This window comes from Canis lupus, chromosome 2, assembly GCF_048164855.1.
Source record: "Canis lupus baileyi chromosome 2, mCanLup2.hap1, whole genome shotgun sequence".
NCBI lineage: Eukaryota > Metazoa > Chordata > Mammalia > Carnivora > Canidae > Canis > Canis lupus.
In genome coordinates, this window is record NC_132839.1 from 62,707,380 (window position 1) to 62,719,800 (window position 12,421).

General features: G+C 42.8%; 1 protein-coding gene across 3 annotated transcripts in view; it reads right to left on the reverse strand.

Moving 5' to 3' along the window:
* HTT (huntingtin) overlaps positions 1-12,421 on the reverse strand; it is a 141,045-nt gene that overhangs the window by 113,238 nt on the left and 15,386 nt on the right. For all 3 annotated transcript variants that reach the window (XM_072803748.1, XM_072803757.1, XM_072803743.1), the window contains exons 3-5: positions 5,863-5,983; positions 901-960; positions 468-547 (exon numbers count right to left, since the gene is read on the reverse strand). In XM_072803748.1, the coding sequence (XP_072659849.1) occupies positions 468-547; positions 901-960; positions 5,863-5,983 (261 nt within the window). The remainder of the gene's footprint in view (positions 1-467; positions 548-900; positions 961-5,862; positions 5,984-12,421) is intronic.

Genomic DNA, 12,421 nt, shown 5'->3' on the forward strand with positions numbered 1-12,421 from the left:
GTCAGACTTTATTCACAGTTTAACAGTCATAGTTTTAACTTATGTGAGAGACAAGGGCATATTTTTCTAAAAGCAACGATGAGACTGGTTCTCAACCTTTGACCATGTGACAAGTATCCTTTCAGTAACCAGCAAGTGCAGACACGGTTCTCAGGACTGAGCTACAGAGGAGGACAGACAGGGAAGACCCCTGCTGTCCTGGGGAGCACAACTCTGTCTCTTGGTGGTGGTGGGGAATCAACAGAAAATGAACAAGCAAACTGATAGCGTCCCCGAATATTGCTGAGAGCAAGAAGTGCTACAAAGGAAAGACAAGCAGGAAACATCAACTGTGACGCAGAGGCAGATAGCATTAAAGCTTGGGGAAGACCTCTGAGCCAGTGACACCGGAGCCGAGAGGGAAAGCAGCCACAGGAGCTGGCTCCCCACCAACAGACAGTAATAATAATCCTGAGTGCACAACTCACCTGCATTTCTGAGGCCGAACCAGGTGAGCCAGCTCAGCAAACCTCCACAGGGCAGCGCGCAGGCTCCGGGGAGCACCGTTCTGAGTGGGTTGAGAGTTACATTTAAGAATCCCTGATGCTACTCCAAAAGGACTTCATAAAAAGAGCATTAATGTGACCGTTTATTTCTATGTTTAGACACAAGGTCACGCAAACGTGTAACTGCTGCAGAAGTGTTGACGTCTAGGGGCTTTAATTATAAAGACAGAAAAATTAATTCCTGTCCCATCTTATAAATAACGAAGAGGAACCTTGTGAAGGAAAATAAAGCAGTGAAGTCTACTTTACCAATAGCATTTCCATCTAACATTCCCACTTAGTAAATAAAAGACAAGATTTCACACAATCCAGGGGAGCAGTATCATTTGTTCAATGACAGAAAACCAAAGCCTACCTTTTTGATTTCCTTATAGAGTTCTAACTGTAACCTCGGAAGATTAGAGTCCATCAGGGCCTACAACAAAACACAAGAGAGCTGTTCGCAGAAGACTCACTCCACCAGCCTAGGAGAAAACTAAAAGGCAATTAAAATTTCAATTTGGGGGCAAAGTGGAAGATAGCAGCAGCTGAACTAAGAACCTGCTCATTAAGAAAGAGTGTGTGTGTGTGTGTGTGTGTGTGTGTATTAAACCTTTAATATTCAATGAGAGGAGAAAACACCTGAAAGGCTTCCTTCTTCATTAAAGTGCACGCTGCTGGATGAACCAACATCAGTACCCTGTGGCGCCAGCAGGGTGGTTAAGCATACCTGGAAGACCAGAGCCTCTCGCTCTGGTGTGCAGAGCCTCCATACTTTCTGAGGGTCCTCCCTCAATGCATGGATGCTCCCAGTCCTATGGCTCAGAACCCACAGCCAGCGAGGAGCCTCATGCTCCTCTTAACACCTTCCTTACCCTCATTCCTGCTCACTTATGGGCCAAACCACAACTAATGGCCATGAGGCCAACTTCAACCCAGTGAGAATGGCTGAAGGCAACCACTACCAGGAGCACAAAGTCCACGTTAGAGAGGGCTTCTCAAGATGGAAGGAAGGGAGGGGAAAGATTCCTGGCCCCCACACGTGCCCGCAGGGAACAACTTCTCTGAAATGGTGTGTCAATGGCCTGTTCACCAAGAAGAGAGGAAAAGACGGAAAACCAAGCCTCTAATCAAGCTTCTTTCACCTGACTTAGAGCATATGATGTCTACAAACTGAGCTGCTCTTAGTAAAACTCACATAAGTTCACTTACTAGTTCAGTGAGCCTGAAAAATCAAACGCAGACTCACATTTGGGGAGTTTCCAAAGCATAACAGTATCTCAGAAGTTTGTAAATCCCAACTCTTCCATTTCAGTTTGTACCAAATCCTTCAGCAAGCATACCAAAACAAACAGGTATTAAGATGCTACTTTGCAAATAAAATCAGAAGCTATATTCAAGTTTTATTTCATTTTGTTTTTTTGTTTTTTTTTTTAAGATTTTATTTATTTATTCATGAGATACAGAGAGAGAGAGGCAGAGACACAGGCAGAGGGAGAAGCAGGCTCCACGCAGGGAGCCCGACGTGGGACTTGATCCTCCAGGGACTTCAGGATCACGCCCTGGGCCAAAGGCAGGCGCTAAACCGCTGAGCCACCCAGGGATACCCCCTTCATTTTGTTTTATAAACTAATCTCAAACTTACTTTATAACAAGAGAAAACTAAACTTCAAATCCCTAATAATAGCACAGAATCAGGGTTACCAGTCACTGGGTGATAGCAGTTTGATCCCTCTCTGCTCCTGAACCCCTTCCTCGCCAAAGCAGACACATCCACTCAGCTACCAATCGAGCCCACAACAGTCCACCTCTGCCTCCTCGCTCACACTCCCAGGGCCCCTGTCCTGGCTTAGACCTCACTCTCCCATGCCTGGTCTTCTCAGCCTCTCACATGGATTCTCAGTACACAGGTCTTTCTCTACTTCAACACAGGTTCCTCTTCCTTAATAAAGCACTCCACTGACCACATCAAAAATCTTTGAGAGCTCCTCACTGTCTACCAAATAAAGTACAAGTCCCCACGAACTGACTCTCAACCCCTCCCTCCCACTCTCTGAGGGCACACACGGGAGCCACCCTCTTCTTTGAACTTGCAGAGGTTTCCTGGAGCCCCCTGGAGGCAGGGTGCTGCAGTGGTTAAGAAGGCCCCTAACCTCCTCACTCACCTACTAGCCACCACCTCCAGGAAGCCTTCTCTGCCTCCCCAGACAGAAGTCACCTAAGTCTCCTGACCACCATGATGACTTGCCAATGTCTCGCAGAACTTAAGAGTTTGTGTCATGTGTTGAGTTACTTCTGTACGAATGTGCTTCCCCACCCAAGACTGTAAATTACATAAGGTAGGAGCACACTGTCAGGCTGAGTCAGATCCCCACTGCATTTTCCTACATAAATGAAAAGCAACAGGTCCCATCTGCTAGGACCATGAGTCTGGTCCTCATTAGAAGCATATAACAATACTTAACAGAAGACGGAAGTCCAGGACCTGACTCTCAGGTGACCATGTCTGTGTCCCACCCCTCCCTGACATCCAAGCCAAGGACTATCTACACTCTCCCAAGCCTGTCCTTCCTCAGCCACAATGAAAGCAAATCCAGCCAGATGCTGATCCGGCTCCAGCCTCCAGCCTGAATCTTAAGACTAGAGCATCTGAAGAAGCATAGATGTGAGTACAGCCAAATCCCACCATGGCCACCTTCAAGCAGAAAAAAGAGGTTGAGGCTGATCTCTTAACGTCTAGGGACGTAACAGGAGAAACTATAATCTCTACACTGGGAGGCCTAACACAGCGGAAATGGGAACAGGAGATGGCCAGTAAGACAACCCAGACCTTATATGACAACCCAGGGTCACAGCCCTCCATCACTACACATATACCAAACTATTCAGTCCAGCAGTTCTTGGAAATAGGTCACTGAAGACAAAAGGCTTAAAAATGGAACAAAGCCCACATGTCCAATGGCCAACATCAGAGCAGTCTGGGGTCATACTGTTCCCTCTGTCCTCCTTAATCCCCAGCCCGCCACAAAGCAAGGCATGGTGCCCTCTTTAGGTGTTCTGATTCTAAGAACCAAGTTCAAGAACTGAAATATCAGAAAAAGCCCAGCCTGGTCCTGCCAGTGGGAATAAATAAAGCAAGCAAGGATATTTAGGCTTGGGGAGAAGTAAACAAACTGAAAGAGGCCATCTGTAAATATGCTGTGGGATCCCACATGCATGTGGGTATCACCAAGCGGTCACCTGGCATGGAGAGGAAGGTTAACCAGTCACCAGCTGTATGTTGCTATTGAAGACTGGGTACAAGCAACAGCAGGACGTGTAGGTGGAAGAAGACCAGGCAGCTACCTACAGATGGAAGAGGGCCTCCCTACAGCTGATCCCGACTGAGCAGGCTGAGACGCTGTGGCTGCTGAGATGCTGTGGCTACTGAGGAGCCAGGAAAGTGTGGCCAGCCAAGTAAAAACATGCTGCCAGAAAGGAAGGATTCCTAGATGGCGGGAGACCACGAAGTCTCTGTGACAGATGAGAGAGACCAGCTGGTATTCTTGCATGCCCCTCAATCTCTTTGGTAAGAATATAAGAATCTCATTATTGGGGCACTTGGGGGGCTCAGTCAGTTAAGCGTCCTTTGGCTCAGGTCATGATCTCAGGGGGCAGGAGTCCTTGCTCAGCAGGGAACCTGCTTTTCTCTTTTCCTCTGCCCCCTCCCTGCTTGTGTGAATGTATGCTCTCTCTCGCAAATCAATCTTTATTAAAAAAAAAAAAAAAGACTCATTATTAGTAAGAATACTTCTCACCACATGGAGGACCAGTGAGTGGCCAAGATGGTGCTAAGCACATTACCTACATCACACCTTTAACCCTCACACACACTAGCAAACTTTGTCTGATCCCCTTTGTAGGTAAGGAAACTGAGGCTCACAGAACTAAATACATTTCCCAAAGTTGTTCAGTTAGTAAAGGACAAGGCAAGACTCAAACATAGGTCTCCTTCACTCCAAAATCCATGTATGCTCTATCTGCCCGGCAGAGTGCCTCAATTTCCTTGAACGTAGAGGCAGGAGTGATCCTCTTCTGGAGGAAGGTTGAGCCCATGGAGGAGAAAGGAAGGGTAACTGCTTGGCCAATGTAAAATGTGACCACTCTCCAGAGAAAGCCCTGAGAAGGACTCCAAAGAACAATTTTGTTTATCAAGATCCTAACGGGAAGGAAAACAGTCAACTAATCCACATTAGCTTGCAGTCCCTGGTTTATCTGGCCAAGTGAGTATTACTAGAAAAAAAGCCTTCAAGGAAAATGAAGAAATGCAGGCTCTTCTCCAAGGCTTATCTAAATAAACTTCTGGGGTGGAACTGGAAGCAGTAGGGGAAAAATAAGAAAACTAGGAAGATCGAAGAAACAAGGATTCCTGCAGAGGAAGTAACAAGGTGTATTATCTTATCAAGAAATAGTTTTTGGAAAGAGTTACAACGCCAACTACAATGCTAGCACACCTACAGTGGGAGCTCCATCTAAGTCTGGACACACAGTCCAAAAGGCCCATCCACAAACACCAAAGTAGCTTAGAGGAAGGTGACCGGGATAGGCTGGGGACCCAAATGAGAAGGGCAGAATGAGAAAAACAAGGATAGTTCTCCAATACACTAAGAGTTATGGAAGAAGGACTTTATCTTCAAGGGCAAGAGAAAACAGTAGCTTGAAGCTCTGGTGATCTTGGGCTTGACATCAGCTACAGGACACGGAAGCAGTAGCAGCAGCAACGGACATTCTCCCCCTGCTCCTCAGCTTGCCTGTGGCCCAAGCCCTTTAGCTTTTTGGCTCTGCTGTCCTTCCCTGGGAACTCCTTCTGACCAGTCCAGCACCCCTAACCCCAGCTATCTGTTACGGAAGTTGCATCTTAACAGGCACATAGCGCTGCCTGAGCCAGGTCTCTGCAGGGGTGGGGAAAGCAGACAAAGGAAGGGAGGCAGGAGACACAGAGACACCACTGGCGGGTTCCATTCACCCATCCCCTGCCTTCCCAGGGCCTCATAGCTGCTCTAGGCTCTGCACAAACAAAAGTTGGTGGCCGCAGTGAATTTTCCCCCAGAACACCAGTGGCCCTCAGGAGTGCCCACGTGTGACCTATGCATTGATTGGGTGTAAGGGAGAACACACTGCCTTCAAACTGAGCAGGGATAGCAAGCACGCAGACCGATATGAGAGCACCACCAAAGCACACACCAAATAGAACAGGTGCAAACATGCATAGGGACTCTGCCACTTAAATTGAAAGTTAAGACAGTTTCTCATCTCAGCCCCAAGTCCAGCTCAGAGAGCGAGGCTCACAGGGTCTTACTTTTATGACTCTGTTGAGGCACTCGTCAGCCACCATCCGGACATCCGACTCTGCATCATCACTGCACAGCAGAAAAAGTTCCATAGCGATGCCCAGAAGTTTCTGAAATTCTGGAGAATTTCTAAATAAAAAAAAAAAAGAGAGAGAGAGAGAGAGAAAGACTGTCACAGCCAAGAGGAGCTTAAGAAGACATGACACCGAAATGCAATGAGGTATCTGGTATCTTATATGGGATTTTGGAACAAAAAAAATGACATTACATAAACATTAAGGTTAATGAGTATATTAACACTGGTTCATTAATTGTGAAAAACATACCACAGTAATATAAGATGCTAAGAATTGGGGTAACTGGATGTGGGGTATAGGGCAACTCTCTAGATTATCTTCACAATCTAAAACTATTCTAAAATTTACAAGTTTATTTTAAAAAGAGATTGCACTTGCAAGACATTTCATTTTTTTTAAAGTTTTATTTTAAAAATCTTAAAAAGAACTATTTTATATGTATTTAAACTCAAAAAAAAAAAAAAAGAGAAAAAGACACTAGTTCACTCCCCGAGAGCCCCCTGCTTGCTTTCTGCCAACAGGTTACTTTTACTTACAAAATTCTTGAAACCCTGAGCACAGTAGACCAAAATAACTCCCCCTCCTTTTTAATTTTACTTTTGATGTATCCCAAAGTATAACCATATTTCACTGTAGGCTACACACAATCACAGTCAGGCTGTGGTTTTGTTGCTGTAGTTCAGTTCTACAAAGACTGGAGTCTATATACTGCTTGTAAGTGATTTTAAGATGTTTGACTAAGAGAGCCTGTCTGGGCTGTCAGGATCCATGTGGCTGAACACAACCGAGAGAGAGAGGCTGATGGGCCATGTACGTGGAACTGGATTAACAGTACCATGGAGTACTGTGAGCCAATAATAGGGCCCCTATATAATGCTGTTATTTTTGAAACCTCAAAATCCAATTACTGTCTCATGATCTTAACCAGCAGTACTCTGAAACAGAGGTCCCTCCCTTTCCCACTATATCATAATTCCTACCAAAAGTCAGAAGAGCCACAAGCCTAAGAGAAACCAAAGGACACGTGAGCAACAATCAACAAATTCAAGCAAGAAACAAAACATGCTACCCAGCAGCACATCAGCCCTCATCCAAGTGGCACACAGCTGTGAGGACAGCACCAAGCAGGAAAGGCCTCTCTGATGGGGGCACTGCATTCAAATGCTGACCCAAACAGCACTGGCTACTGCAGCACAATGAGAGCCACAGGTCTGATTTTATGCTTTCTAATGGGTACAACAAAAATAAAAAGAAACAGGTAAAACTAATTTTAAAAATATATTTCATTTAATCCAATATATCGAAAATATGATTATTTCAACATGTAATCAATGAAGAAATTAGTGGTATACGTAACAATCGTTTTTATAGCATATCTCAATTCGAACGCAAAATTTTCATCAGCTATATGTTATCTGTGTCTCAACTTCATAAAACCCACAGATAAAAGTAGGTTCACTTTCAAGTTATAGATAAGTTCTGAAGAGCTAATGTACAACAGTGACTATAATCAACAATACTGTATTATGACTTCAAAGCTACTAATAAGAGACCCGATCTTAACTTTTCTCAACACGGAAAGGAAACAATAACTATGTGACCTGAGAAAGGTGTCAGCTACCACTACTGTGGCAACCATACTGCAGCATATACAGACATCAAATCAACACACCATATACACCATACACTGCAAACCTGCAAAATGTCATAAAGTCAATCATGTCTCAAAAGAAAAAAGAAAAAGAAGGTTCATACACCATTTCCAATTATGTTTAAAAGTTCTTCAATAACTAGACTGAATATTGATTTTTAAATTTTAATTTCATTAATAAAACAGATACAGGGCCAATGAGGTTACAGATTTCTTCCTGAGAGAGCTTTAGAAATATGCCTCATGAAACCTGTCCATTTCACCTAAATCGCCGAATTTACCACATAATGTTGTTCCTAATACTCCCTCATAATTCTGTTGATTATCTACAGAACACATACTAAACTCACCTTCCTCACTCTAGACACTGGTAACGTGTAACTTCACTCTTTCTTACCTGGTCAGTGGGTCCAATGAAGCTTACCGAGGCTCTCAAAGAACTCACTTCCAGCTTTATTGACCTTCTGTATTTATAGACTTCTGTTTTCTATTTTATTAACTGGAGCTCTTATCTTTATGTCTATTCTTCTGCTAAATTTGGGTTTCATTTGCTCTTGCTTTTCAAGTTTCCTGAGATGGAAGCAGAGGTCACTGATTTGAGACCTTTCTGTTTTTCCTACAGCATGCACTGGCTGCTATAAACTGCCCTCGGATATGCTGCAGCAGTATACCACAACTTTTGAAATCCTGTTTTTATTTTCAGTCAATTCAAAATACTTTCAGATTTCCCCTTGATTTTCTCTGTGACCCCGGGTCATGTGGAAATGTCTTACTTGTGTTAGAGACGATCTTTCTGGAACAGATTCCAATTCAATCCCATTGAGGTCAGAGAGCACACTTGTATGAACCTTCCTACACACAGATTTGCTGTATACCCCAACATATGGTCTCTCTTGGCAAATGTGCTGTGAGCACCTGAGAAGAGCGTGTCTCCTGCTGTTCTGGGTGGAGTGTATATATGCCAACCAGGCCACAGGGTTGGGTAGTGTTGTTCCAGTCTTCCAGATCCAGATTTGATGTCTGCTGCTCTTAAGAATGCTTGAGAGAGGTTACTGAAATCTGACTATAATTGTCAATTTGTCTATTTTTCTTGCAATTCAATAAGGTTTTGCTTCATGTATTTTTGAAGCTCTTTACTTAGCTACATAAACATTAAGGATTGTTATGCTCCTTCAATGAACTGATGCATTTATCATTATAAAATGACCATCTTATTTCTGGTAATAGCTTTTGCTTAGAAATTCATCGTCTGATATTAACAGAAGTACCTGTGATTAGTGCTAGCATGGTCAGCCTCTTTCTATTCTTTTATTATTAAGCTATGTGTGCCTTTATACTTAAAAACAGGTTTACTGTAGGCAGAATATATGGGGTCTTTTTCATCAGATCTGAAAAAACTTGTCTTTCATGCTTAATGGCATTATTGATGTAACTAGATTTAAACCTACCATCACACTATTTCCTTCCTTCTTATCCCAGGTGCTCTTTATGTGCCTTTTTCCCTATTTCTGCTTTCTTTTGGGTTGAGTATTTTTACAACTCCATTTTGTCTTGTTTTTCAGTTTATTAGCTATAACTCTGTTATACTTTCAATTTTTGCCTTGTTCATAGTATACATCTTTAATGCATCCCAGTCTGCCTTAATGACATTACAGGACATCACATATAGCATAAGAAGCTAACGACAGTACTAGATTCCTTTCCTGAGGCTGCTGTAACAAATTACTAGAAACTGGGTGGCTGAAAATCACAGGCTTTCACCCTTTCACAGTTCCAGAGGCCAGAAGGCCAAAATCAGTATATCACTGGGCCAAACATCAAGGTACCTCCCTCCAGAGACTCAAAGGAGAAGTGCTCCTTGCTTCTTCCAGTTTGGGGGTGGCCGCCTCCCTCTGCTCTTCAAGCCTGTTTCTGTTCGGTCTTTGCATCATCATGTGCGTGTGATCTCCCTCGGCCTTCTCATAAGGACACTTGTGGCTATATTTGAGGTCCCCCTGGACAACTCGGGATAATCTCTCCATCTCACAATCCTTACCTTGATCATATCTGGGAAGATCTTTTCCCTTAGAGGTCCAGTTACACAGCATTCCAGGAATCAAGACCCATGTCTCTGGGGGCAGGGACGCTCCTCCACCTCCCACAAGCTATTTCCAGCCTTTGTGCTAGTGTTGTCACACATTCTACTTCTACGTCATAAAGCCCCAAAATATATGGTTAGTATTTTTACTCCAAGCAATCAACTAACTTTTAATGAGGAAACACTTCTATTCACACTGCACAGCTGCCACCTCTCTGCACTTCAATCCTGTGTGGGCTCAGGTCCCTCTCTGATCCTTACTTTCCTTCTACCTGAAATACTTTCTTTTTTGTTACTGTTGTTGACTTTTATTATGTTTTTATTTAAATTCATTTTGCCAACATATAACACCCAGTGCTCATCTCATCACATGCCCTCCTCAACGCCCATCACCCAGACCCCGTTCCCCCACTCCCCTCCCCCCCTTCCACAACCCTTTGTTTCCTGTGATTAAGAGTCTCTCCTGATTTGTCTCCCTTTCCCCACTTCCCCATTCAGTGATTTTCCCCACTCAGTTTCCCCCCTTCCCTTATGGTCCCTTTCACTATTCATATATTCCACATGAGTGAAACCATATAATAATTGTCTTTCTCTGATTTATTTCACTCAGCATCATACCCTCTAACTTCATCCATGTCAATGTAAATAGTAGTAGGTAGGTATTCATCCTCTGAAACACCTTCTTTAATATTTCTTAAAGTGGCCACCTGCTGGACATAAATTATTTCAGCTTTTGCACGTCTGAAAAAGTGTTTACTTCACCTTTGTTTTTGAGAGAGACAGATCTACTGGCTATGCAGTTCCAAGGTGTTTTCCTTCCACCACTTCACAAACGATGTCTTACTGACTTCTGGTGTCCATTGTTCCAGTGAGGTATCTGCTACCCTTCTCACCTTTGTTCAACTTAGCTCTTTTTAATGTCTTATCTCTACTTAACACATTCGATCTTTCCTCTAGCTTCTGAATACATAAAATAAAGTAACTGTTCTCATGGTTGTGTACAAATTGTAGCATCTGTGCAATTTCTGAGTCATTTCAACTGACTACTACAAATTTTATTTTCCTGTTTCTTTGCACTCCTGAAAATTTTTGACTGGATGCCGGATCTTGACTTTTACCTTTTGACTTTTACCTCGTTAGGCACTACATACTTTTGAATTCCTATAAACACTCTTGCACTTTGCTCTGGGATGCAATTATGTTACTATGAAAGAGTACAATCTTGGGTTTGCCTCTAAGTTTTCTCAGGCAGGATCAGAATCACATCTTAGTTCAGGGCTAAGTTAACCCCACCGTTAGGGCAAACCCTTCTCCACACTCTAGCCAAGGCCCAGGAAGGACACGTGTCCACTGCGGCTGGTGTGAGCAGGACCTTTTCGCACACTACCCTGAGTTCCAGCAAGTGTTCCTACTAATCCTTCTGAGGTGACCATATCCCAGCTGTGTCCTCACAAGCATGTGTACTTCACTAGGAGCTAAAGACTCAAGGACCCCTCTTCCTCCACAGGCTCCAGAGATCATTCTGTGCAGCTCTCTCAATGGGCTGCAGCTAGCAGCTCTGTCTCCTCAATCACACATCCTAGGGGCTCTGCCAGGGTTTCCACTCCCCACATTACTCCTTCCAGACAGTAATGGGGTGGGGGGGGGAATCATACACCTCCCACACTGGTTTTCCATTTTTCGAGGACTGCTGTTGTTCTTTGCCTGAAGTCTTGAAAACCACTGTCACATATGTTTTGTTTATTATCAAGTGTCATAGGCAGGAGAGTAAATCTGTCTTTTTGGTATTTATCTTAGCCAGAGCAAATCTTTCTTGATATTTTAAACTTAAGTTGTTAACAGTGTTAATACATTTTCTGGTAACAAATATACATATCTAACAATCATCTTTTATAAAGTTAACATTTTCTTCTATAAATGTATCTTACTCTTTCAATTCGAGTAATGATAAGTCATTATTTTTAATTTTCTAGTGGGATGAACAGCACTGCACTGACACCTTCACACACTTTCCCAAGGATAAAGTCCTCAGGAGAAACTGCCACAAAGACTTGATATTTTGCCAAAATGCCTTTTAAGAAGGTTGTATCACCTCTGACAAAAAACCTAAGTATTTCTTGATGTTTGCCAATTTGACAAATGGAACCTGTTCTTGATTTTGTATTAGTCTCTTTCCTCTGATGACTAGTAAATGTGAACACTTCCCTAAAGCACAAAGTATATATCAGCTGTCAGGTTCACTGGCCCACACGTATTTCTTATTTCCTTAACTACCTGGTCATGTTCTTTGCCTACTTTCCTATTAAGCTGATAGTCTTTTCCTTAATGATTTACAATTGCTCCTTATATAGCTATTAAACCTTTGATATATATGCTGTCAATACCATCCGCAAGTTGAATTTATTTTCAAGTACATTGAAGGTGGATTTTGACATACTGGAACTATATATACTCCAGTCAAAACAATGTTTTCCTTTATATCCTTAATCTTCATCCACCTAAGATCAAATACCCTTTTTTAATAATTTCATTTTTCTTAGATTTAAGTAATTAACCTGGCATTTATGTCTGTTTGCAATACGAGGCACAGATATAATTCCCTTCAAGTCATTTGATTCAATAACCCATCACTTCCCTACTGATAGAAAATGTTATCTTTACCATAAATTCACACACACACAGATGCACACATATACTCTCCTTTCTATCCTATATCTTCCTTAATGTCTAACAGCTACTTTAATGTTATGTACACCACCTCT